The sequence below is a fragment of the Triturus cristatus genome, chromosome 8 (genome assembly GCF_964204655.1).
Source record: "Triturus cristatus chromosome 8, aTriCri1.1, whole genome shotgun sequence".
NCBI lineage: Eukaryota > Metazoa > Chordata > Amphibia > Caudata > Salamandridae > Triturus > Triturus cristatus.
The window spans coordinates 1,636,178,226-1,636,203,300 of record NC_140591.1 but is presented as its reverse complement, the minus strand read 5'-3'; the positions used below and the strand labels follow the sequence as shown (position 1 = coordinate 1,636,203,300).

Sequence of the window (25,075 nt, the reverse complement as noted above, 5' to 3'; positions counted from 1 at the left end):
ATACCTTAATGAAATAGGTGCCGTAGAACTGCTTGTCCCACTGCTGCATCCTTTCTCCACGCTGCGTCCAGACAATAATGTCTAGTAAAGGTGTGCGCATTCTTCCATGTCGCAGCTCTACAAATGTCTGGCAATGGCACTCCCGCAAATAGGGCCGTAGAAGTTGCCATCTTCCTCGTTGAGTGCGCACATACTTTGGTTTGCAAAGGTCTTCCAGCTTTGGCATGACACAAGGATATTGCTGACGATATCCATCTCGAGATACTGGCTCTGGAAAGTGCCACCCCTTTCCTGGGGCCGGCAAAGGCTACGAAAAGCTGATTTGTTTTTCTGAATGCTTGGGTCTTGTCGATATAGAATTTGAGACATCGTTTGATGTCTAAAGAGTGCAACGCTCTTTCCGCCGCTGTTGACGGGTCCTTAAAAAATGTAGGCAAAACTACTGGTTCATTCAGGTGAAAGCTGGAGGGGACTTTGGGAATAAATTTGGGATTCGTCCTGAGAATCACTCTGTCCTGCCTGAATTGTAGGAATGGTTCTGCGATTGAGAAGGCCTGAATCTCGCTGACCCTTCTTGCCGATGTGAGTGCTAACAATAACGCCGTCTTCCATGAGACAAACTGCAATTCGGCCTTATGGATGGGTTCAAAGGGCGGCTTCATTAACTGCGTAAGAACTGTATTCAGTTGCCAAGGAACAATTGGTCTTTGAACAGGAGGGAACATTCTGAAGAGCCCTCTGAGGAATTCCTTAATGACTCTTTGGGACCAAAGAGAGGGACGGCCAGGAACTCTTGTGTACCTTGAAATAGCGGCCAGATGTACCTTTATGGACATATGAGAGAGTCCGGATTTGGCCAATGTCAATAGATATGGAAGAATCTGGGCAGATGAGACCCGAAATGGATGCAAATTGTTAGCTGCGCACCAGTGACAGAACCTTTTCCATTTCGCCGTATATGTTTTGTTTGTGGAGACTGCCCGGGATCGTGACAGAATGTCTTTGCAGTCCTGAGGGATCTTTAAGAGGTGGAATTCATGCTTGTGAGGTTCCATGCTGACAAGCTGAGCGATTTTAAATTTGGATGCAGTATCTGATCATTGTGCATAGTTATCAGATCCTGCGCTAATGGGAACTGTATCCTTGGTGTCATCGATAGCCTGAGAAGTTCGGAGAACCATGCTTGTCTCGGCCATGCTGGTGCAATCAGAATCAGATGACATGGCTCTGATTTCATTTTCCTTAAGACTCTCAATATCAGAGGAAACGGGGGAAACGCATATGCAAACATTCCTGTCCAGCACATCTGTAGCGCATTGCCCCACGATCCCTTCTGCGGAAACCTGCTTGCAAAGTTTTTGCATTTTGAATTGTGGCGGTCCGCGAATAAGTCTAGCCTTGGCGTGCCCCATACTTTGAAAACTTTGGAGAGGTGCTTCTGATGTAGTTCCCACTCGTGAGAGATTTCGGGAGATCTGCTCAAAATATCCGCCCTTATGTTGTCCACTCCTGCAACATGCTGCACTTGCAGTGATACGTTGTGAGCTAGAAGCCATTTCCAAATGGCCTGTGCTTCTTGTGACAGAAGTTTCGACTTTGTGCCCCCTTGTTTTAGCAGGTAAAACATAGAAGTTGAGCTGTCCGTCTTCACCAGAACCGTAGATCCGCGAATTCTGGGAAGGAAAGCTTTGAGTCCCAAAAACACGGCCCTCAGCTCTAGCAAGTTGATGTGGAGCTGCGTTTCGTACTTTGACCAGTGACCCTGAATTTCGAGCTCCTGGAGATGCGCTCCCCACCCTTGGAGAGAAGCATCCGTCATCATTATGAAATTGTAGGTTTGAATTTCGAAGGTCAGTCCTTCCTCCAAATGATCCCGGATTTTCCACCATGACAGGGCGTCTCTGATCCGAGGGGTGATTATTATTTGATCGTCGAAGGATCCCTGCGACTGAAGCCATTGCTCGTCTAGCAGTTCTTGTATAGGTCTCATGCGGAACCTGCAATTTGGGAGTAGGGGGATACAAGAGGACATCATTCGCAACAATGACTTGTAAATCCTTACTGAAACGGACTTTTTTCTTTGCAATTGTGTTGACATCCGTATGATCTTTCGAATACGCTCCTCTGACGGGTAAGCTTTGGCCTCCTCTGTGCAGATTAGAGCACCCAGAAATTGAATGGACTGCGCTGGTCTGAGATGTGATTTCTCTAGGTTGACTCGGAGACCCAGCTGATCGAAAAGCTCCATGCAAACGTGAAGGGAGCAAAGGGTATCTCTGAACGAACTTCCCTTGATAAGCCAATCGTCCAGATAAGGGAAGATCTGGTGACCTTGGAGACGTATGTGGGCCGCAATTGGCGCCATACATTTTGTAAAGCTTCTCGGTGCCGACTTTAGCCCGAAAGGTAAGACCTTGAATTGGTAATGGCGCTCCGCCACCATGAAGCGTAGAAATTTTCTGTGTTTTACGTGGATTGGGACGTGAAAATAAGCATCTAAGAGGTCCAGGGACGCCAAATAATCTCCTCTGCCAATTAGGAGAAGAATTTCCTGCAGGGATAACATTCGGAATGATTTCTTTTGAATAAATTTGTTGAGACCTCTGAGGTCCATTATCTGCCTCCATTTTGATGTGTCGTCCTTTTTTATGAGAAAGAAATGCGAGTAATAGCCTTTCCCGCGTTGAAGATGCGGAACTTCCTCTATCGCCTCCTTTCGCAATAAGGCCATTACTTCCGCTTTGAGGGCTGATAGATGTTCTTGTCTCCTGCGAATAGGAGGCTGAATTGGAGGCTTTTCTACGAATTCCAGAGTATGGCCATGTTGAATTACATCTAAAACCCATCTGTCCGATGTTATTGACAGCCAAGCTGGGTAAAATGGAGTCAGGTAATGGGCGCTGCTTGTTGGGCAAGTGGCGGATGTGTTGGAGAAGTCATTGACGTCGGTTGGACTGCTGTGACTTCCCTCTCGTAGAAGACCTTCCTCTGGACTGTTGTTGATAGTTATTCGAAGGTCGATATTGTTGATTGCTCGAGTACTGTCGAGAACCCTGCTGCTGGTATGGCCGATACCTGTTCGACTAGAACGAGGATCGTTGTGTAAATTGTCCTCGGGATCCTCTCCTCCGAAAGGACTGAAACCTGCCCTGTTGTAGAGATCCCAGCGCCCGCGCTGTATCTGTGTCCGTTTTGATGCTTTGGAGGGCCTCATCGACATGCTTCCCGAACAGGTTCTCTCCATCAAAAGGCATGTCCACTATCTTGGCCTGTACCTCCGGTCTGAAGGAGGTGGCCTTCAACCATCCTTGTCTCCGCAGGGCTACTGCACCTGCCATCTGACGAAAAGCCACTGAGGACAAATCCATAGCGATGTCGATGGACTCAGATGCTGCCCTAGCCCCATCCTGAAGAATAGCAGCCGCTTGCTCTTTTTTATCGTCTGGAAGATGGGAAAGCAAGGGAGCTATATCGCACCACATCTGCCGGTTAAATCTGCTGATGAGGGCTAATGCATTAGAGGCCTTTATTGAGGACGCTGCCATTACTGCAAAGCGCTTCCCTGCGCCGTCCATTCTTCTTCTGTCCTTGTCCGGGGGAACCATTGATGTTGAAACCGGATTCTTTGAGTTTCGTTGGGCGGCCTGCGTCACCACATAGTCTAGTCGAGGATGACCAATTAAACAGGCCGGAGACTATTCCGGAGCCCTATATTTTTTGTCTATTCTAGGTACTGAAGCAGGCACCGAAGCTGGGTTCTTCATTATCTTCAAGCCTTCTTCCCAAATATGGTCGATTATTGGAATGGATCGCATAGACTTGCGTGACTCCTCCTTAAAGTCAAAGAAAACATTCAGCTTCCTGAACAGGAATAGGAAGATCAAAACGCTTTGATGCTTTCTCCATGATGTCATGGAATCCGCCTATATCTTGTGGCGGAGAGTTTGCAGGTGTTGGAGATGTCGACGGCGTAGTTGGGAGAATATATTGATCCCATTCATCGTCACCCTGCTTATCTTGAAGGAGTTCTCCTTCTTCTAGTTGATCGGGATCACTGTCCTCTAGGTCATCTCTGATAGTCATAATCGGTGGAGATCGGATTTTCTGAGTGGAAGTTTTGGGAGACGAGTGAGGTGGTCGTACCTGTGCCGGCTTCTCTACCGTCTGTGGCGTTTGAGAGTTTGCATCCGGGAAACGGCGATAGTAATCGTTGATCATGAGGCGTAAGTCAGTCACCAAGGACACTGGCATGGAAATAGAGTCCTCTCTCGAAGTATGCTGAGGCTCTTCCTCCTCCTCGTAGGCATAAGACTCCTGAAAAGATTCATACCTCTGTGAATCTCTCGGTGGACGATCCTGAAATGAGAAGACTTCTTGCACCTCGTGGAATTCTTCCTCATCTGTTTCCTGACTCTTCATGCGAAGTTGGGAAGGACTATAAGCCACTCCTGAAGAGTCCTCATCATCTGACTGTAAGTCTAGTAAATTTGAAGGCGGAAGCGGAGAAATTTTCGTCCACGCTGTAAAATCCGTAGACTTAGTCTGCTTCGTCGACGAGCCCGTCGACAACGCCATAGACTTCAATGTTATTTTCTTCACCTTAGGAGATTTGAAAGCTCCCGTCGACGGAACCGTCGTCGACCTCGTCGACGGAGTAAGCTGTATTATCGTCGACACCGTAGTCGTCGACAACGAAGTCTTCGTCGACGAAGGTATTGTGGCCATTGACAGAATCGTCAACGGGTGTTTCTTCGACGATGAGGTGTTCGTCGTCGTCGATGCCGCTGCAGTCGTCGATATGGTGGTCGTCGACGGAGTCGTCGTCGACTGTTTCAAAGTAATAAGCGCCGGCGACGCTCTAATCTTCGTCGACGGGGCTGAGGAAATTTCTCTTGACTCCTTAGATTTCTTAAGAGGAGTATGAGGTAAAGAAGACACAGGAGCCCCTTTGTCTTTCGTCTTTTGCTTTTTTACCTCTGAAACATCCTCCAAAGTTGAAGATTTTCTCTTCTTTGTAGACTTAGAATCCTCCTCAGAGTCAGAGTCTGAAGTGACCTTCTTTTTCTGAAGCCACAGCAGAAGACGTGCCTCCCTGTCACGCAGGGTCTTCACAGAAAAGGTTCTGCAATGTTTATAGTCCTTAGGCACATGTTTAGGGTGCAAGCAATATAAACAGTCCTTATGTGAGTCCTCAGAGAATAATCTAGGCTTTCCACAGGATCTGCAGGGCCTGAAAAGCCTCTTCTTAGAGCTTTCAGCCATACTGAAGAAGAAAAGATGAAGCACAATACCTTAAACCAGCAAGAAGGTAATTTAGATGAACCAGGGTTCAAAAGTTCACACAGGAACAAAAAAAAAACTGAGCAAGGCTCAGGGAGACTCCTCTTCACACGAAGGCGGTTGGAAATCTGAGGCAGGAAGGCTCTGCTGGGGAGTGTGAGGGCAGGGCTAGCAGCCGATTGGCTGAGTTTTGGACCACATAATGATGAGATTTGGTTACCAAATAAGAGGATTCCCTATGGGACTTTGCTATGCAGTTTTCTTATACTGCTGTGGTCATTCTGTTACCGTGAGACTCCCACTGTGACGACGGGGAAGATACAAGCATGTGAATCTATGAAAGATTCAATACTGGAGAACTAGTGTACAGCATATATCAGGCCACCTTCTCACACCAACCCAACAGGCTAAAGGCTTTGTCTCCCACATCGTAAAGCCGATGTTGTATGGCTAGTGCGTGCGTTCTTGCTGCGTTTGTGTCGTAGCTCTGCACTCCCTTTTCCAACAACTTCCCACTCTAGAGTCAGAATCTCCGGCTCTAGGGCTAGAGTTTTGACTGCCTCCATTAATTTCTTCCCTCCTAACAATGCCTGGGCCTGTCCTCTTAATACTGTCTTAAAAGCCTCCAGGGTATCTGGTGAAATGCCACAAATTCTTTGTTTTCTTTGAAGTACAGGTCAACTCCCATATGGATTCTCCCTCTAAGCTCGGGATTACAGAAGTACCAAGGGTCTATCCTGGGGAATTCAGCTTTGTTAGTATTTGGGCCCCTGAGTGTAGTGCCTAATGGGGAACGGTCGGATATACCCCTCTCTAGATGTTTCGACTCCTCAATGCTTCCAACGTGGTTGTGACATGTGAGGAGGTAGTCTAAGCCTGAGAATGACCCCTGCTGTGCCAAGTAGTATGTGTAATGTTTTGCATGTGTATTGTGGGTTCTCCACAAGTCCACCAGTCCCATCGCCGTCACGAAGCCCAGGAGAGTCTGCTTTGAAGCATGCCTCCCCCTCCCCCCCCCCCCCCCCATCACACCCAGTTGGTCAAATTTCTGACCCATCACTGCATTCATATCGCCTCCTGTGAGGAGATATATCTGCGGGTAAACCCACCAGTAGTGCACTAATCTTTGGGAGAACGGTTGTATGCAGTTTAGGTGGGATGTAAAGTGAGCACAAAGTGAGGGAGCGGCCCTCCCGCCTGCCCGCTAGGGCCACACAGCAGCCCATATCGTCGTGCCATATTAGTGATTGTGAGGGGCAAGGAGTTTCGCAACAGGATGCCTACACCATAGGAACCAGCTGAGTATCCAGAGTGAGCCGCTAACTTATATCCACAGTGGTCTAAGTCTTTATACTGACTGCGTTTAAGGTCTGTCTCCTGTATCAATACGACGTCAGGGGAGTAGCATTTAATGTGTTGCAGGACTAATGTACGTTTAATTTTGTTCCCCAGACCATTTACATTCCATGTTCATGCACGTATGCAGGCTGCTTTTGACTACATCTAGTGTGTGTCATGTTCTACATGTGACTCGGCCCTACACCACCACGAACCCGGCACATGCACGTGTGGCATATCGGGTATATCTTTTATGAGCAACATTGAACAACTTAATAACATGGACAAACAAGTTCCCCAAATCCCCACTCCCTGCACCCCTGCTTGGTGAGTTACGAATCCCCATATCCCACACTTGCTGAGTGCCTGTCACCCACACTGTGTACCTATAACAACAAAAAGGGGAAGGGAAGTGTGCAAGCCGCCGGCATCAGTCAAGATGTTGCTTATGATGGAAAGGTTGATACCCCCAAATCCCCTGAAGACTGTAGAAGTCACCGGGGAGCGGTGAGCATCTCTGGGCAATGTCTCGAATCAGATGGTGAAGTATAGGTGGTAAAGTTTTAAAAGCCCACCATCTCCCAACTCCGCCACATGCATTGCTCAATACCAAAGAACAAGGGGCCTCATGGGACTACCCTGTAGAGCATTTGTGTCACTTATCTGCATCAGGCCACTAACTGGGCGGGGAATCCGGGCCTCACCCTCTCATCAGCTGTGTTTTTGCTGCGAGTGCCAGCTCCAGGTAGTCTCGCTGCACATCCAGTTTCCATCCCTTCAGCCACCTCCACGCCTCCTCTGGTGTGAAGAAATTTGATTTTCCGTCTGCAACACTCTAAGGTTGGTGGGTATAGCATCATGCATTTCAGATTCCTGTCATGGACGGTCTTTTTCACTGCATCGAAGGTCCGCCTTTGGTGTTGAAGCTGAATCGTAAAGTCTGGAAAAAAACGGATAGTGGTGTTTTCGTATCGGCGGTCTTCATGTGAACGCGCCGCCTGTAAGAAGGTGTCCCTATCTCTAAAGTTAAGCATGTGAGCTATGATTGTACAGGGGGCCCCTGGGCATGGCTGAGGCCCAAGTGCTCAATGTGCTTGTTCCACCGAGAAGAAAGTAGACAACCACTTGGGCTTGAGGGTATGTAGAATGAAGTCTTCCAGAAAGAGATCCATTGATTGCCCCTCTGCCCCCTCCGGAAGCCCCACCACCCGGATAGTATTGCGGCAGACTCTGAATTTCTAGTCCTCCAGGCGGGCCACAATTTGTTTGTCGTTGCGTCAGAACCAACACTTGCTCTTCTAAACGTTTAGTTTTGGATAGCAGGCCCCCAATGTTAATTTCCACTTCAGACATTTTGTCTGCCATTTTTCTAATATCTGCCCTGAGCAAGTTCACCTCTTCCATCACGTGTCAAGCTTTGGTTCCAAGTTTAGTCAGGGGTCCAACGCTTGTTGATCTTCACTTACTGCCGGGCTTCCAATTGCTCCCCCTATCCACTCAACATGACAGTGTACTTGTCTATTTAGTTGGTCTAACCAGGGCCTGGGCCTTAAGTGTAGACCATTGTTGCTCTATTGTCCTGTCAAAGGCAGCACCGCGACGCCCAGGAGCTCAGCAAGGGCCCTCTAAGGTCCTCCTCCACTCACCCCAGCTCCCCGGGCTGCTTGACCGATATGGCTTGGTTTCCCTCTCACCAGACAGCGGCAGAGACCACCAAGCAGTCGCTGTTTTGTGCAGGAATCAATTAAAAACTTGCCGTCTAATTCAGACCTGGGTCCTCAGTGTGCTCCCCGGAGACCCCGCGTAGCCAAGCGGGCCCTTCTTCTGACAGGGTAGGAAGGGAGGGAGAGGAGGGGGGCTCCCATACCCTGCAGCATGGCAGTGAGGCACCACTGAGTGTTTACTTCCCTTACATTTACAGTCCGCCCCAAGCTTCCCAGGAGTTTGGGCATGTTTGCTGTGTCTCTTTGGCCCACTACACTGTTTGATTGAGGGGGCGCTGGAATTTCTCCTATCAGTAGCTGGGTCTGCCACCTGTGGCTCTAAGGCCCTCACCCAGTCGCCCTCGACTCCAGGTGCTTTTGGCCCACAGCAGGCCAGGCACCACCGCAATACACCAGGCATTGGCTCATGTTTAGGTTTCACTCTAGGGCCGTGGCGGTCCCGTGTATGCGCAACAGTCAGCACCGCTGCAGGAGATTGCTGTGAACGCAGGATCTGCCATGGCCACTTATTTTCTCCACAGCGGTTGCTTCCTTTCTCTGTTTGTACCTCGTCTGGGAACTGGGCCAGACCACCGGGCATCGGCTCTGTCTTTTCTTTAATGCCTCGGAGCACCACAGCCTACTTCAGGATTCCCGGCCGGGGCACCGAGGGAGCACCAGATAGAATTTACCGGGCCGTCAGACACCTCTGCTGCACGTTGACCCGGCGGGGGGTGCCTCTTCTTGTGACACCGTCCACCCTTGCCGGGACCTCGTTGGTAAGAAATCTCAATCAGATGCGGGGCGGGACCGACGCCATCTTAGGCCGTCAGCGCACCGCTCCTCGTGCCTTGCTCCACTGCAGTCTTTTTTGTCCCCAGATTGCCGCAGGACGTCAATTTGCTCCCCTCTGCCTCCTCGGCAGCTTCGCTAAACCAGTGACCCCACTTAGACGGATGATGTTGAATTATTTGCCGATTATATGCTGGCGGCTAGCGCAGTGTGCTCAGAGTGCAGCCATCTTAGCCGGCTACAGGCCACGCCCCCTTCTACACTATTAATATCTGGAACCGGCGCATTATCCCCTTGTGGCCTGAAGCAAATGGAGAGGTCCAACTCTCTTAATTTAAATGTTTAATTTTCTGTCAAGAGACAAGAGGCTCATACTGTGCTGTCTTTCTTGCCATTTAACTGAATAGCAGCCAGCTTTTAAAAACACTCATTCGTGGAATCTGAAAAGCAATATAAAAACTACAAAAGCCAACAGGCTTAGGTGCTGGACTACCAACTGATATAATCATAGGTGTTTCAGGAGCAGGGGCCTCTCCTCCATGTGGGCGGAGGAGCATTGCTGCATTGCTTTCTCGCAGTGCAAGAATTAGTAACATAAAATGGCATAAATACCATTTTATCTTACTGCTTCTCGTGCTGCGAGAAAGCAGAATGGTTTGGTTGGGGGCGGGTGGGTGGGCGGTCCTGCATCAGGGCAGTGGAGTGCTGGCCCTGACTGTTTGGTAAACCTTCTGGGGCCGACCAAACCAGTCATGCGCACTCTCCATTTTTTGCTCACCATGCCGTTCAAGCTATACTGGCTGAAGAGGGATAAAACCCCGAAAGCGGTGCTAGGAAGCTTGTTTCCAGTCCAGGGAGGACCTTGCCTGGCGGTTCGGGCTGGACTCTTGCCATTGGGCACAGGGTTAAGACTGATTTGCATATGGCTGGGTCCAAACTGGAAAGGCATGGTGAGGAAGAAAACGATGGATTTAGGACCAAAACTCTGTACTGGGGTGAATGTATGACATTGTTCTGCATTCTGTCCATCAATAGTTCTTCTTGCATTTGTCACCCCGAGTGGGACGGGTATGCTCAGACGTGAGTCCTGTGCTCTCCATGCCGCTGGAATCAAGCTATACTGGCTTTAGAGGGGTGAAACCCCGTAACTGGTCCTAGAACGCTTGTTTCCAGTCCAGGGAGGACCTTGCCTGACAGTTCGGGCTGGACTGTTCCCATTGGGAACAGGGTCAAGACTGATTTGCATATGGCTGGGTCCAAATTGGAAAGGCATGGTGAGAAATAAAACGATGGATTTAGGCCCAGATCTCTGTACTGGGGTGAATGTGTGACATTGTTCTGCATTCTGTCCATCAATATTTCTTTTTCCATTTGCTTTCTACAAGAAGCAGATACGACACGGGACCAGATCGGGCCACTCGCGAGTCATGGCGGCCATGAGAACTCTCAACGAGGGTTTCAGATTTGATGCAGACCGAGGTGACGTTCCGGAGTGCGGTTTGTACAGATTTATGAGAGCATACCGGCAGACGCCTCATAGCACTACTAGGTGTGCACCCAGTGATCTGATAATGAGGTGCGCTGTCCGAGCCGTGCCTTCTGGACCCATATGGAGACCACCGATCCAGAATGAACTAGTGTCACAGCAGTGACGCCAGATCAATAGTGAGAGAGCCAGTCGGGACGTCGAGCTGTGTGCCCCACTCTGCAGGCCCTTTTGAGCGGGAAGCATAGGATGTGGTTAAGATGAAAGGCACTGCGGTGATGGTGAGGAGAGGGGACACTGAAGTAACCCAGAATGTTTCCTGATTCAGGAAGCATCCAGCCGGCAGCAGGATCGAAGGAGAGCCGGAGATTCCAGAGCGGGAGCGGAGTCCATTGGGGGTTCTTGAGGATGCTGATGGACAGGCTGTCCCAAAATCAGGGATGTCGGTGCGTGAAAAAGAGCCTTGAGTCATTTGATGGATGACCTGAGTGTGTCCGGAGAGGTGAAGAAAACAGGAGAATGTCCACAAGAGCTATGAGACGAGAGGGATCACCCATATAACCCCCAACCAAGCCAGAATCGTCGGGATTGTGTATGCTGTGCTCGGACCAACCCGAAGGTGGCCCAATGGGAGCGCTATCCAGGAAACAGGACTTTCGTGAATCTTCATTCCTTCATCTTTAATTTTTTTTTTGTTTTCCCTTTTCCCTCCTTTGTCTTGGCTATCTTTTATTATTGTTGACACCTGTGGCTAGATGGCATGTAGTGAGCCCCCTGGCACCCACAACCCCAGCAGAGACGAGTCACAGCCCGAGGGGATAAATAAGGAAAGCCTGCTCGCACAAGGGCAGTGTGTGCACCAGACACGAACCCACAAATGTTGAGGCACAGCCCGGGGATAAATAAAGCCTGCTAGCACAAGGGCAGTGTGCACCAGACATGAACCCAAGAATGACGAGACACAGCCCGGGGGGTAAATAAAGAGACCCTGCTCGCACAAGGGCAGTGTGTGCACCAGACACGACACCACAAATGACGAGGCACAGCCCGGGGGGTAAATAAAGAGCCTTCTCGCACAAGGTGTAGGAGAGTAGGATCAACTTCACATGGGCACCCCCCACTTTTTGCTGGTGTTTCTCTGTTTTTCGACCTTAGTCTGGCTGTGGCCCTGCTAATCAGGACCACAGCCTAGCTGCTTGTTCTCTAAAATGGTCTGCATGTACATTTCTAATTGGATTCTGGAGTGCCTTATAAGCCCCTAGTATATGGTATACTGTGTACCTAGGAGATGGGTATATCAGAGGCTTACCAGGGGCAGCAGCATGTATTATGCCACCCCTGGGAAGCACTCCAAAACGGCACCACAGGTCTGCTACTGCAGCCTGGGTAAGGGCGTGCTTGCACCCCTTATCGTGGTATAGGCTACCTATATCCACATATATATACAGACATATATAAACCACTCCTATGGCAGGCCTTGACAATCCTGAAGGCAGAGTGCTTGGTTTTGTGTGAGAGGGTGCCCAAGCATGAGCTGAGCCCCTCTGCAGCTTTCAGAAATCCTTCCTTATAGCTGTTCTGTGATACAGCCATATCATATACTCTTAAGTGCATTATAACCTTGCGGTAAAAGATAACTTTAGGATGGCTGCATCAAAACATGTTGTGTTTGGTGTCAAATGCTTTGGAATACTACCCCCCGCCAATTTTGGCAGCGGGGGTAGCATTCCACCCTTCTAGAGGGAGAGACATGTTCACACTGGCTAAACCCGGTAGGACTTTCCTGAGCCCTGGCATCACGAAATGGATGCTTCTGCCACAGACACGGGTCTGGCCTACTGCTGCTGACCGAAATTCCGGCAGGGGAGGCCTTGTCAATAGGTTTCCTGTTGAGGGGAGGTGTAACCACCTCCCCAGACAGGCAGATGTGTATTGGGGCTGGTCAGGAGCACTCTCTGGTGCGTTGAAGTCCTGCACTGGGGACACACTTGGTGTCCCTGTGCATAGTCCAGTTCAAACCGGTTGCAGGGGCTACCTGCCCCGGCGTGAGACTGGACAAAGGAAATGGATGTAACCACCCCTCTTTCCAAGCCCACCCATAGGTGGGACCTTAGAGTTAGTCCATCCCCTAAACTTACTATGAGTATAGGAATACAGTCCCTAGGACTTTAGATTACCCTGGACGAAACTCTGCAACATATATCCTAGACCTTTGACTTTCTATCACGACTAGAAGACGGAAGAAATCTCCCATGGGGTCAAGGAGTGACTCCCCTGCTTGGCAGGCACCAAAGAAGCAACTGAATGGTCTGCATCGCTGAAGCTCCCGCCGGACGCCGAAGTCTTTGCATCACCAGAGGTAGATTTCCAGACTATCCCAAGGCTACCCTGAGTCCACTGCAAAGCTGAGGCCCATGGCTATCGTGGGTGACGTGGAACAGTGACCCCTGGACACCGTGATCTTTTGCAGCAACAGCATCTTCCTGGTCCTCCTCGAATTTGTGCTTTGGCCTCCGAGTAGCCCCAGCCTTGAGCACCTCCTGCACCGAAGATTGCTGGTCTCCACTCCACGAGTGAACGGTGGGCCAGTTTCAAGTGCGACCGCTTGAGGCTCCTTCGCGATCACTAGCCCGTTGGCTAGCAGGTCCCCACGAAGGCAACTCCTTTTCTGCTTGGGCTTTCTAGGTTGCCCCAGATGTGCCCTGACTTACCCTTGCTAGGTGAGTCCCCCAGACCTTGCTGGTCTGCACTGCAGTCCTCTCTCTAAATTCCAGTGACTTGCCGTTGCCAAGGCTTGTTGGGTCGATTCTGGACGCCGACACCGCAGCACTCGACAGACTTTGTGGGACAGCTCGAATCCGGCTCATGGAGTTAGTCGACGCCTCCTGGACCTCGTGGCTGAAGAGTTAAGATACCCATCAACTCACCTGAAGCACCCGACATCTGTGGGCATTGGTCTATCTAGCCCTCGGTCACTGGCAAGTGACCCAGACTCTGTCCCCTCTGCTTTCAGGTTCCTTCCATCCTAGATACGGGCTTTGATCTCTTCGGACACTTCTCCTCTTCTCAGCAGCAGCAGTTCTTTTCAGGCTCCCATTGAAATCGACGCAACCCGACACCAAAAGACACCTATGCACCCGGCTTCTCTGGGTGAAGTAACTCGAGTACTCCGGTGCTCCCGTGGGTACTAGCCCTAGAACTTCTTAAGTCTAAAAGGGGTTGGTCCCGACTCGATTAGAAGTGTCCCAAATCTTTAAATTTCCAACCGTGAAGTTGCCCATAGAAAATAACGGGAACCTGCGGTTGTGTTCACACACTGCATACAGTCCCAGTGGGTCCCCTGTGTCACTACCTTTGATGGTTCCTTGGGGTCCCAGCGATTCTACAGGCTATAGGCCTAGTGTCTATTCCAGTCGTGGTTCTTACACCACTTTTTTGGTATACGATTTAGTACGCCCCTAGGGCCCAAACGTGTATTTGTGCTATTACTGATGATTGCCATCTTGTAACTTAAGTACTTCGAACTCCAGTCTCAAAGAGACTAGAGGGGTATATGTTAACCTAAATACAAATATTTTAAAAATATACCTGGTGTGGTTGTCCTTTCATTTGATCATTCAAGAGATTATAGACTGGTAAAACAAGCTGCTTTACATTCCTTCAAGACTTAGCCTGAAGGCTGCTCTCCATAGATACCACTAGGATTGCTTTCAATAAAGGTTGTCTTTAACCTATCACCATAAGGGGTTGTTTGGACTGATACAAGGTGCCCACTAGAACTAGTGGACAGCATATATCAGGCCACCTTCTCACACACCAGACACGACCCCACGAATGACGAGGCACGGCCCGGGAGGATAAATAGAGAGAGCCTGCTTGCACAAGGGCAGTGTGTGCACGAGACACGACCCCATGAATGACGAGGCACAACCCTGGGGGCTAAATAAGGAGATCCTGCTCGCACAAGGGCAGTGTGTGCACGAGACACGACCCCACGAATGACCAGGCACAGCCTGGGGGATAAAGAAAGAGAGCCTGCTTGCACAAGGGCAGTGTGTGCACCAGACACGACCCCACGAATGACAAGGCACAGCTCGAGGGGATAAATAAAGAGAGCCTGCTCGCACAAGGACAGTGTGTGCACCAGACACGACCCCACGAATGACATGGCACAGCCCAGGGGGATAAATGAAGAGAGCCTGCTCGCACAAGGGCAGTGTGTGCACCAGACACGACCCCACCAATGACTAGGCACAGCCCGAGGGGATGAATAAAGAGAGACTGCTCTCACAAGGGCAGTGTGTGTGCCAGACACGACCCCACAAATGACGAGGCACAGCCCGGGGGGATAAATAAGGAGTGTTTGCTCGCACAAGTGCAGTGTGTGCATCAGACACGACCCCATGAATGACGAGGCACAGCCCGGGGGAGAAATAAAGAGAGTCTGCTAGCACAAGGGCAGTGTGTGCACCAGACACGACCCCACGAATGACGAGGCACAGCCCGGGGGAGAAATAAAGAGAGACTGCTCTCACAAGGGCAGTGTGTGCGCCAGACACAACCCCACAAATGACGAGGTACAGCCCGGGGGGATAAATAAGGAGAGCTTGCTCGCACAAGTGCAGTGTGTGCACCAGACACGACCCCATGAATGACGAGGCACAGCCCGGGGGAGAAATAAAGAGCCTGCTCGCACAAGGGCAGTATGTGCGCCAGACCAAATACTGTGTTACTGTGTTCCTGGTTCAGCAGAGAGAGGACATCGTGCTGGGGGTACCCGATCAGTGGGGACCCTTACACCATCTTTCACAGTGGGCCAAATCATTGGTCATCGCTCATCGCGATTGTAGAATCCTAAATAAGCAGATGTTAGGTAGCTGATCTTTAAATTAAGTTTATTTCTAGATAAAATGGGCCATTGGTGAGTAGCGTAAAGCGCAGCCTCTCTCTCCCAACTCAGCTTACAACTGTGCCAACTGCTTTTAGGGTCGAGTTTACACTATATAAAACTCCAATAGATAAAGAAATAAACGAATATGCTACTTCCCAGTATGCATCTGTTCTTGGCATGTAGGGCTGCTGACATTCATATCTGTGCATAGATCGCCGCCTAGTGTTGGGTCCGGATGATTGCACATTGTTGTCCTGGAAGAGTCTTTGAAGTATCACGAGATAGGTGGCTCCTCCCCTGGACTACAGTGCGCATGGGCATCCCCTCCATCCTTAGATTGTTTTTCGCCATTGTGGCATAGATGAAGTGTAATACAGTGAATGATGACCATGCTAACTAGTAATTACTGAATGCTACAGCTGCTACAGGCGCCGGGGAGGAGGGTGGGCGATATGAATGTCAGCAGCCCTACATGCCAAGAACAGATGCATACTGGTAAGTAGCATATTCGGTTCGAGGCATGTGGGCTGCTGAATTCATATCTGTGCATAGATTATATAGCAGTCCCTTCATTTAGCGGCGGCTTCCCGTGCCAGCTGCAGCAGTCTGAAAAAGAGTTTTGAGAACAGCCTGTCCTACAGCTGCCTGCGGTCTTGAGTGCACATCTACATAGTAGTGCTTGGTAAATGTATGTATAGTGGCCCATGTGGCTGCTCTACATATCTCCTCTAAAGGAATATTTCCCAGGAAAGCCATGGAGGCCCCTAACTTTCGTGTGGAGTGGGCTCTCGGAAGAATTGTTAGTGTGCGCTTAGCTTTTTCATAGCAAATCTGTATACACTTAACGATCCACCTAGCTATTCCTGCTTTGGAAATGGGGTTGCCTTTGTGCTGTGGAGAAAAGGCAACAAACAGTTGTTTTGTCTTCCTGAAATTCTGTTTTCTGTCAATATAGTACATGAGAGCTCTTTTGATATCAAGTGTGTGCAGCATTCTCTCTGCTACATTCTCAGGATTAGGATAAAACACTGGTAGTTCTATGGATTGGTTCATATGGAACTGCGAAATTACCTTGGGCATGAAAGTAGGGTTGGTGCGTAGTACGACCCTGTTGGCATGAACCTGTATAAATGGCTCTTGAATGGTTAGTGCCTGAAGTTCACTAACTCTTCTTAGTGAAGTAATGGCAACTAGGAAAGCTACTTTCCAGGTTAGAAATTGAATCTGACAAGAGTGTAGAGGTTCAAAAGGTGGTCCCATCAGTCTGGTGAGGACCACATTTAGGTTCCAGACTGGTGAAGGAGGGTGTCTTGGAGGAACCACACGTTTGAGTCCCTCCAAGAAAGCTTTGATGGCAGGCACTTTGAACAGTGAGAGGTGCTGCCTGTTCTGAAGGTAAGCTGCCAGTGCGGTTAAATGTATGCGGATGGAATTGTATGCTAGATTGCATCGGTATAAGTGTAATAGATAACAGATAATGTTTTGAGTTGATGCATCCAGCGGATTGATGTCATTATTTTTACAATAAATGACAAATGTTTTCCACTTAGCCGCATAGCAGGCTCTGGTAGTGGGTCTCCTTGCCTCCTTGATGATATTCATACATTCTGGAGGCAAGTTTAGGTAGCCAAATTCTAAGATCTCAGGAGCCAGATCGCCAGGTTCAGCTGTTGCGGATCTGGGTGCTGAATCTGGCCATGGCTCTGCGTTAAAAGCGTGGGTGTTAGCCGTAGTCTTTGATGCGGTTCCACGGAGAGTTCCAGAAACGTGGTGTACCATGGCTGGCGTGCCCACGTTGGAGCAACCAGGATGAGCGTCATCGAGTGTTGCCTCAGTTTGCGTGCCACCAGCGGTATTAATGGTGCTGGGGGAAAAGCGTACGCAAATCTGCCTGACCAGTTCATCCATATCGCATTGCCCTGCGACTGTGGATGTGGGAACCTGGCGGCAAAGTTTTGGCATTTTGCGTTTTCCCTTGTGGCGAATAGGTCTATCTCTGGATGACCCCACCGTTGGAAGTACGGTTGGAGTACTGATGGATGTATCTCCCACTCGTGTATTTGGTGGCTATGTCTGCTGAGCAGATCCGCCATCTGGTTGTCCTTGCCCGGGAGGTGTTCCGCCATGAGGAAGATGTTCCTCTGAATGGCCCACTTCCACATGCTCTGAGCCAGATGAGACAACTGTGGGGAGTGTGTTCCTCGCTGCTTTTGTATGTAGTACATGGCGGTCATGTTGTCCGTCCGGATCAACACGACTTTGTTGCACAAGTGTACTTTGAATGCCTTCATTGCAAGGAAGATTGCCATGAGTTCCAGAAGGTTGATGTGCATCCTCCTTTGCTGTGTCGTCGATAGTCCCTGCACTGTGTAGTTGAGTACATGAGCTCCCCATCCCTGGAGAGACGCGTCCGCCGTCAGTATGATTTGTGGGACAGGCTCTTGGAACGGTCGGCCCTTGCAAAGGTTTTGTGGATTCCACCAATGCAGAGAGTTGTATGCCCGACCGCTCACCAACACTAGGTCTTTCAACTGTCCGTGAGCCTGATTCCACTGACGTGCCAAGCACTCCTGAAGCGGGCGTATATGTAATCTCGCGTGCGGGACTATGAAGATGCAGGAGGCCATCATGCCTATCAACTGCATAAACACTCGTGCCGGTAGTGAGTGTTGAGGTTTGAACTTTTTTATGAGCAACTGCATGCTGTTGATCCTCACTGAATTGGGCTGTGCCTTGGCTGCCAGAGTGTCTATGGTTGCGCCTAGGTACTGCTGTACGTGGGAGGGTTGAAGGTGGGACTTTGGATAATTCAGTGAGAATCCCAGGCTGTGAAGAAGGTGAATGGTGTGGGATATGTGGTTGGCACACTGCTGGGCTGACTTTCCCTGGATAAGCCAGTCGTCCAGATAAGGATAGACATGTATGTGCTGTCTCCTTAAGTGTGCCGCCACTGTCGCCAGGCACTTGGTGAACACTCTGGGTGACGTTGTTACTCCGAAAGGGAGGACTTTGAACTGGTAATGTTGATTTAGAACAGTGAACCGGAGATATTTTCTGTGTGATGGGTGTATGGGTATATGGAAATACGCATCTTTGAGATCTAGTGTTGCGAGAAAGTCTCCCTGACTGAGTAACGGCAGCACCTGTTGTAGGGTGAGCATGTGAAAATGCTCTGACAGAATGTAACGGTTTACAGGTCTTAAATCCAGTATGGGTCTGAGAGACCCGTCCTTTTTAGGGATCAGAAAATACAGTGAGTACACTCCTGATCCCTGTTCTTCTGCAGGCACTAGTTCTATGGCTTCTTTTTGGAGCATACTGAGAACTTCCTGGTGGAATAAGTGCAAGTGCTCTGCGGACATAGGACGGTGTCTTGGTGGTATGTTTGGTGGAGTGGATGTGAGCTCCAGACAATAACCGTACTGGACAATGTCTCTCACCCACCTGTCTGTAGTGATGGATTTCCAGACTGGCAGGAACTCTTGGAGTCTCCCCCCGAAAGGTGTTATGTGGTCGGGGGGCAGTGACAAGGCATCACTGTTTGTTGGTGGCGGAGGACCTGGAGCTGTTGTTCCCTCGGCCTCTGCCTTTGACGTTGTTTCCACGGTATCCACCTCTATTATTCTTATTATAGGTGGTCTGTGAACCTCCTTTAGTGTACTGCGACTGTTGGGAGTTCTGGTTTTTAGATGGTCCTCTGTTGCTAGAGCGACGAAAGGACCCACTCCGAAACTGCTGTGATTGCAGAGCCCCCATAGACTTCGCAGTCTCTGTATCTTTTTTGATCTTTTCTAGGGTGGTATCAACTTCGGGGCCAAAGAGGGAGTCAGGGTTGACAGGTTGATTGAGTATAGTTGTTTGTATCTCTGGTTTGAATCCCGAGATTATCAACCAAGCATGCCTTCTTAACATGACGCTGGTGTTGATAGCCCTAGCTGCAGTGTCAGCTACGTCAAGAGCGCACTTAATGGAAGCGTTGCTTATGAGCTTCCCTTCTCTAATAAGCGACTCTGCTCCTTCCTTATACTGATCTGGGAGGTGCTGTAGCAGTGTCTCTAGGGTATCATAATGCGCCCTGTCGTATCTAGCCAGAAGTGCCTGTTAGCTGCCTGTGCAGCAACTCTCTTTCCTGATGTTTCCAAGACCTTAGACTCCTTGTCAGGGGGAGGAGCATCACCCGTTGTCTGTGAGTTGGCTCTCTTCCGAGCATTGGAAACCACCAACGAGTCCAAAGGCAACTGGCCTCTTATGTAGGTAGGGTCCACAGGAGCTGGCCTATATTTTTTTAAATCTTAGGGTTTAGTACTCTCGCCCTTGTGGTCTCCTTAAAAATGTCATTAGCCGGTTTTAGGACCCCTTTCAGCATGGGCAGAGTCTTAACAGATCTTTCTGAGGTAGAGAAGGTATCCATCAGAAAATCATCCTCAATAGGATCAGTGTGGAGCTGTACATCATGATTTTTAGCTGCTCTCTCAATCAGGGCATTGAAAGCAGCAGTATCCTCAGTAGGAGATGTTTTTACCACATATGCCTGTGTGTCTGGAGCAGTTTGTGGGTCCCCTGTACCAGTATTGTCCACCCAAGGTAGGTTTTGATCTTCAGGGTCAGTGTCCACAGGATAAGTGTCCTCAACATCACCAGCATCCCCTGCATCCACATCAAATTGTGTGGGTGAGAATGACTGAGGCTCCTGGTCATAATATTGAATATGTTCTACCAGAACTGGTGATGTGGCCCTCTTCTTCAATGGAATTTTGTATGACGCCATTGATTTCTCTGGCAGTATCTTTCTTTTATATATTGAAAGTCTACCAGTCTCCGCATCGATAAACTGCCTTGGCTCCTCATCTTCCTGAGGTACTTCGACAGCTCTCTGTCCCATTGGCATTCCTGTTGGTGCTTCGACAGTTTTCTTCGAGTCGACCCGTTTTTACGGCTCGGGACCCGTCTTTGCGTCGAGCATCTTCGGTCGTACTGTCGGTGGTAGTCCGAATTTTATGTGCGTCGACGCGATGTGAACTGTGCTGACAGTCTTCGGCTGCGGGGGTGCTTTTGCGCCGAGCATGGAAGCCGTGTCGTGGATGCGGAGTAACGACTTCGACACCTTCTTCTTTAGGAAGGGAGACGGTGTTGTCGATTCGACACGTTCCTTCGATACCCTTTTTGACGTGGCATCTAACCCCGAACCAGACGCCGTGTTCTCGACACGAGGACTGGGATGGGTCGGCTCTCGTGGGTCGCTCTGTATTTCTGTGTCGACGATCCTTGGCGCCGATTTTTTCAGGTCGGCAACCTTGACCTTGGTCTTCGGCGCCGCCTTCGGCTCGACGTCCCCATGAGATCTCTTGCCGTCGACGGCCTTCTTTTGTGTTTTCGGCTCTGAGGGCTTCGAGGCCTTGTTGCCGATGAGAGACTCTTTCACTTTCGAGTTAGGTGCCTTTGCCTTCAGTTTAGATTTCGTTTGATCGAATGATGGCGCTTTCGATACCGATGGCTCTTTAGGGTAGTTCGACGCCGGGCCTTTATGCGGGGCTGTAGAACGAGAGGAATGATCTTGGGTAAGGCCTTGTGGCGATCCCTCGACCTGAGCCTTATCGAGTGCCTCTTTGGGCCCTGTACCGACATGTGGGCCTAGCTCATCTTCCGAGCCATCCTCCTCGGCCCCAAGGGCCGCTTCGTTGTCTCCTACCTCTTCGACGACACCATCTTCCTCTTCATCTACTATACGCTCTTCTTCGGCATCATAGTCGGATTCTCGCTCCGAAGCCGGTACCGATAGCTCCCCCTGAACTTCAAGGTCCACGACCTCCTCATCTTCGGTCCCGAAGATGTTGTCCGGGTTCAGCGTCGCTGTCTGCGCCTCGAGCCGAGCTGCTCGACGAATGCGAAGGGTCTTCTTCGATCGAAACCTGGAACACGCCATACAGGTGGCTTCCTCGTGGTTTGGAGAGAGGCACTTGTTGCACACTGGGTGCACGTCGAAGCGAGCATACTTAGCGTTGCAAAGAGGGCAACGCTTAAAGGGGCTATTCGAGAACGCACTCGACAAAAATACTCGGCGCCGAACGAAAACAATACCGACGAATTGAAAGGCCTAAATACTCAAGGAGCTAAGATTAGGACATCCAAACCCAATGGAGGAAAAAAACAATCTAAGGATGAAGGGGATGCCCATGCGCACTGTAGTCCAGGGGAGGAGCCACCTATCTCGTGATACTTCGAAGACTCTTCCAGGACAACAATGTGCAATCATCCGGACCCAACGCTAGGCGGCGATCTATGCACAGATGAATTCAGCAGCCCACATGCCTCGAACATAAACATTCTAAATTACTTCAGACAATGAAATGACCCCTACTATGGCATGCATGCATTCTACTTGTACAATCTACAACAATAGTTTTATCAAGTTTCACTGCAAAAAGTAACTCCGGTTTAACACATATTACTAAAAGTAAATTAAATAACTGATTCTGTCTCCGTGAGCATACCAGTGAAAATCTTTACAGTTATTAGGTTTCAAAGTTTTCCACTCTATAAGAAATACTTAAATTAAATCTGTGAAAAATGTAAACATTACTATCTGAGCAGCTAACTGAGTTTCCGCATATGCACAACGCCAACCTTCACATTAAGAAATGCTTTGCTGTTGTTCCTAAACTTCCAAACCTACCTGTAATGTAATGTAATGTCACTGGCCCAACAAACATAGGACCCTTTGAGAACTCCCACAGACAAAGCACCCTGATAATTTTGTCCTCCATAGATAGGGTGTTAACGACTCTGCATAGCATCATCGCTTTGAAATAACAGTACTTTTTCAACAGGTTTAAAACACCAATGCTGATGCCTCAGGGGGTGTGTAGGAATTGCAGAAGTTGAACTAGAAAGAATTTTAGCACGTGACAAACACAAAGTGGTTCCTTACTGTCCACATCAGTAGGTATCTGCCCAAAGAGTGTGAGGTAAGGCTCATATAGCACATTGCGGAAGATCCAGTCCAGCCGGTGTTCATTGTGCACAAGGATCGCTTGCTTAGATACCCCAAATGACACCACCCACACAGCCAGCAGGAACAGGAAGAAGAAGAGGTCCTTAATCTGAAATGAGAAATGCAATGATGTAACCTCTTTAGCAAAAATGTACTACGTTTTGTAAACTGAGTCAAATTTACAAAGTTTAATGTGGTGATGGCATCATCACTTACGGAAATAAAATAAACAAGCCTTGCACCATTTATATCATACAAATCAGAAAACTAAAATAATGTTGTGTGAAGAAGCAAAATATCAAAATAGAGTGCAAAATCGTACAGGAATGCAGCTGATTATAATTTTATGTCAAGACCAGAGACTCATACTGTGCTGTCTTTCTTGCCATTGAACTCAACTGCAGCCAGATTTTACGAACAGTCATTCATGAAAGCTGAAAAGCAATACAAAAACTACAATAGCCAACAGGCGTAGGTGCTGGACTACCAACTGTCACAATCACAGGTGCCTCATTAGCCCTCTATACTAACCCTGGGCGTAGTTCGCGAAGTAGCAGTACGCGAAGCTACGCAAAGTGCACTTCGCACTACGCGAGCTACGCGTAGCACTTCGCGAACTGCGTAGTACCCTGTTCGCACGGTGCAAGATGTCATTTTCAATGATTGCACAGTGCGGACAAGCAACCGGCACTGTGCAATCATTGAAAACAGCATCTTGCACAGTGCGAGCTGTAGTTTTCTGCTGCTCGAGTAGATTTTTACTCGAGCGGCAGCTTTCTCAACGCAAACTGGTAGTTTCTCATCGCGAGCGGTCGCGAGCATACGCGACCACTCGCAATGAGAAACCTGACCTCCTCGCGTTGGGAATCTCGTCCGGAAGTTTATTTTCCACGCTCGCGATCGCCAACTTGATGTTGAGGACCGCGAGCAAGCAAAAAATGTCCGCTGCACTATGCAACACTACGCTACACGTGTTCGCACTGTGCTACGTGCAATTCGCATAGTGCGAAGTCGCGCAAACTTCGCAAACTACACGAGCGTAGCGTAGTGCTTTGCCCAGGCTTACTCTATACATAGTCCTTGGCCATCCTGCTCTTCCTTTTTAGGTTGGAAGGCCAGCTGTAATCAGTATATGGAGTGTAATCCCACCTGCTGCTTGCTTGGGTCCCGGAGCCCATACGTCAGTTTCTCAGAAGGCTGAGGAGCACCGGCCAAGTACAGTTTCCCTACGCTTTTTAGGCTGATCTGTTTGGCAGAACTCTTTTTCTTCTGCTGCGCTCCCCTGCACTGCAAGCCCAGCTGGTGTCTTCGGTGCCCCTGCTCATCTCGATACCGAGTCTCCCTGTGCGGCGCCCTAACCCCACCACAACCCCCATCACTGTTTTGTTTGTGCTTTTACAACATCCCTGCAGCAGTCACACATTGCCCGGCTGCCATCAGCAAAGAGTGGGAACATATAGCTATATGCATGCGTGCTGTGCTTTATGTTTCAGCACACCACCAGGTTTTCTGTTAAAGTCAATAGCTGCAGCAACCTGGATTTAGTCATGTGGTTCTCTGCTTACAGACACAGTAACTGCAGTGCATTAACTGATAGAGGTTTGTTAATGTACATTAATGGTGATCACGTTAGAAGAGGCACACTTCACATGCCATGTATGTGGAATTAAGTAAGAGTACTGAAAGGCAGAGGAAAGTGACATATTAACAATAAAAGGCTGAAGACTCACCCCACCTGTAGTGAGCCATCCGACCACTATAGCAATATGTTGCTACTTGCATCCTGTGGTACTGGCTTGGCCCAGAGGTGATAAAGGTGCAAGCGCCGCTAGTGACCAGTGCAGGTATCCCTATAACAAGTGTTGTCCTTGGGATATGCTTATTGATAGGTCCCAAAAGTCCCCATGACCATCGGGTATCGTCCCTCCTCACTGGTGACGAGGGGGTCTTACCCTGCTGCAAGGTGGTAGCCCTTTGAGGTACCTGCGAGGGACGAGTGTATTTACCTGGTGAAGCCTCTGGCCCCCATTTAGGAGGCCTGCACGGTCGCTGTGATCCAGTGAATGTTCCTGGGCGGTGGTAAAGGGGAATCCTGAGCTGTGGGACTGGCCTGGTGGAGCGCTGGAGTGTGGTGTCTGCAGATGGAGGTGAAGTGCGGCCAGGCATGGTGTCTGTGGCACTGACGTGCATCCCCAGCAGGGGATCGGCTGCATGTGGGCGTGGTCTTCAATAAAGCCATTAAGAGTGCGGCCGGAGCCGTCCCAGGGTTGCCAGATTGGGCTATTTCCCACACAATTGGGCAACATTTTTCCCAATTGTGCGGGAAAAACACATAGCTGGCGGGGGGCTACTTTTTGGGCTTATTTCCAACAGTTGTGCGCAATTGTTTCGCTGGGGCGGCGCCGACATTCAAGCAACTAAGCCAACAAGTGGTGAGCAGTGGCATTGTCAGCAGCCAATGAACGCAAAGCGCGCTGCGAGGCTGAAACATCATTGGAGGAGGAGGCGGAGCATGCTACTTTCAATAGACGCTCTGCTGAAGGCAGCAGTGCGTGTGTGTCTGTGTGTGCAAGTGCAAGCGCCCCTGCTGCTAT

The 25,075-nt window shown here is 49.5% G+C and overlaps 1 protein-coding gene across 3 annotated transcripts in view; it reads right to left on the bottom strand.

The window, feature by feature from the left end:
* LOC146808464 (transient receptor potential cation channel subfamily M member 2-like) overlaps window positions 1-25,075 on the bottom strand; it is a 1,747,278-nt gene that overhangs the window by 228,834 nt on the left and 1,493,369 nt on the right. For all 3 annotated transcript variants that reach the window (XM_085623572.1, XM_085623571.1, XM_085623573.1), the window contains one exon: window positions 22,419-22,590. In XM_085623572.1, coding sequence (XP_085479698.1) covers window positions 22,419-22,590 — 172 coding nt within the window. The remainder of the gene's footprint in view (window positions 1-22,418; window positions 22,591-25,075) is intronic.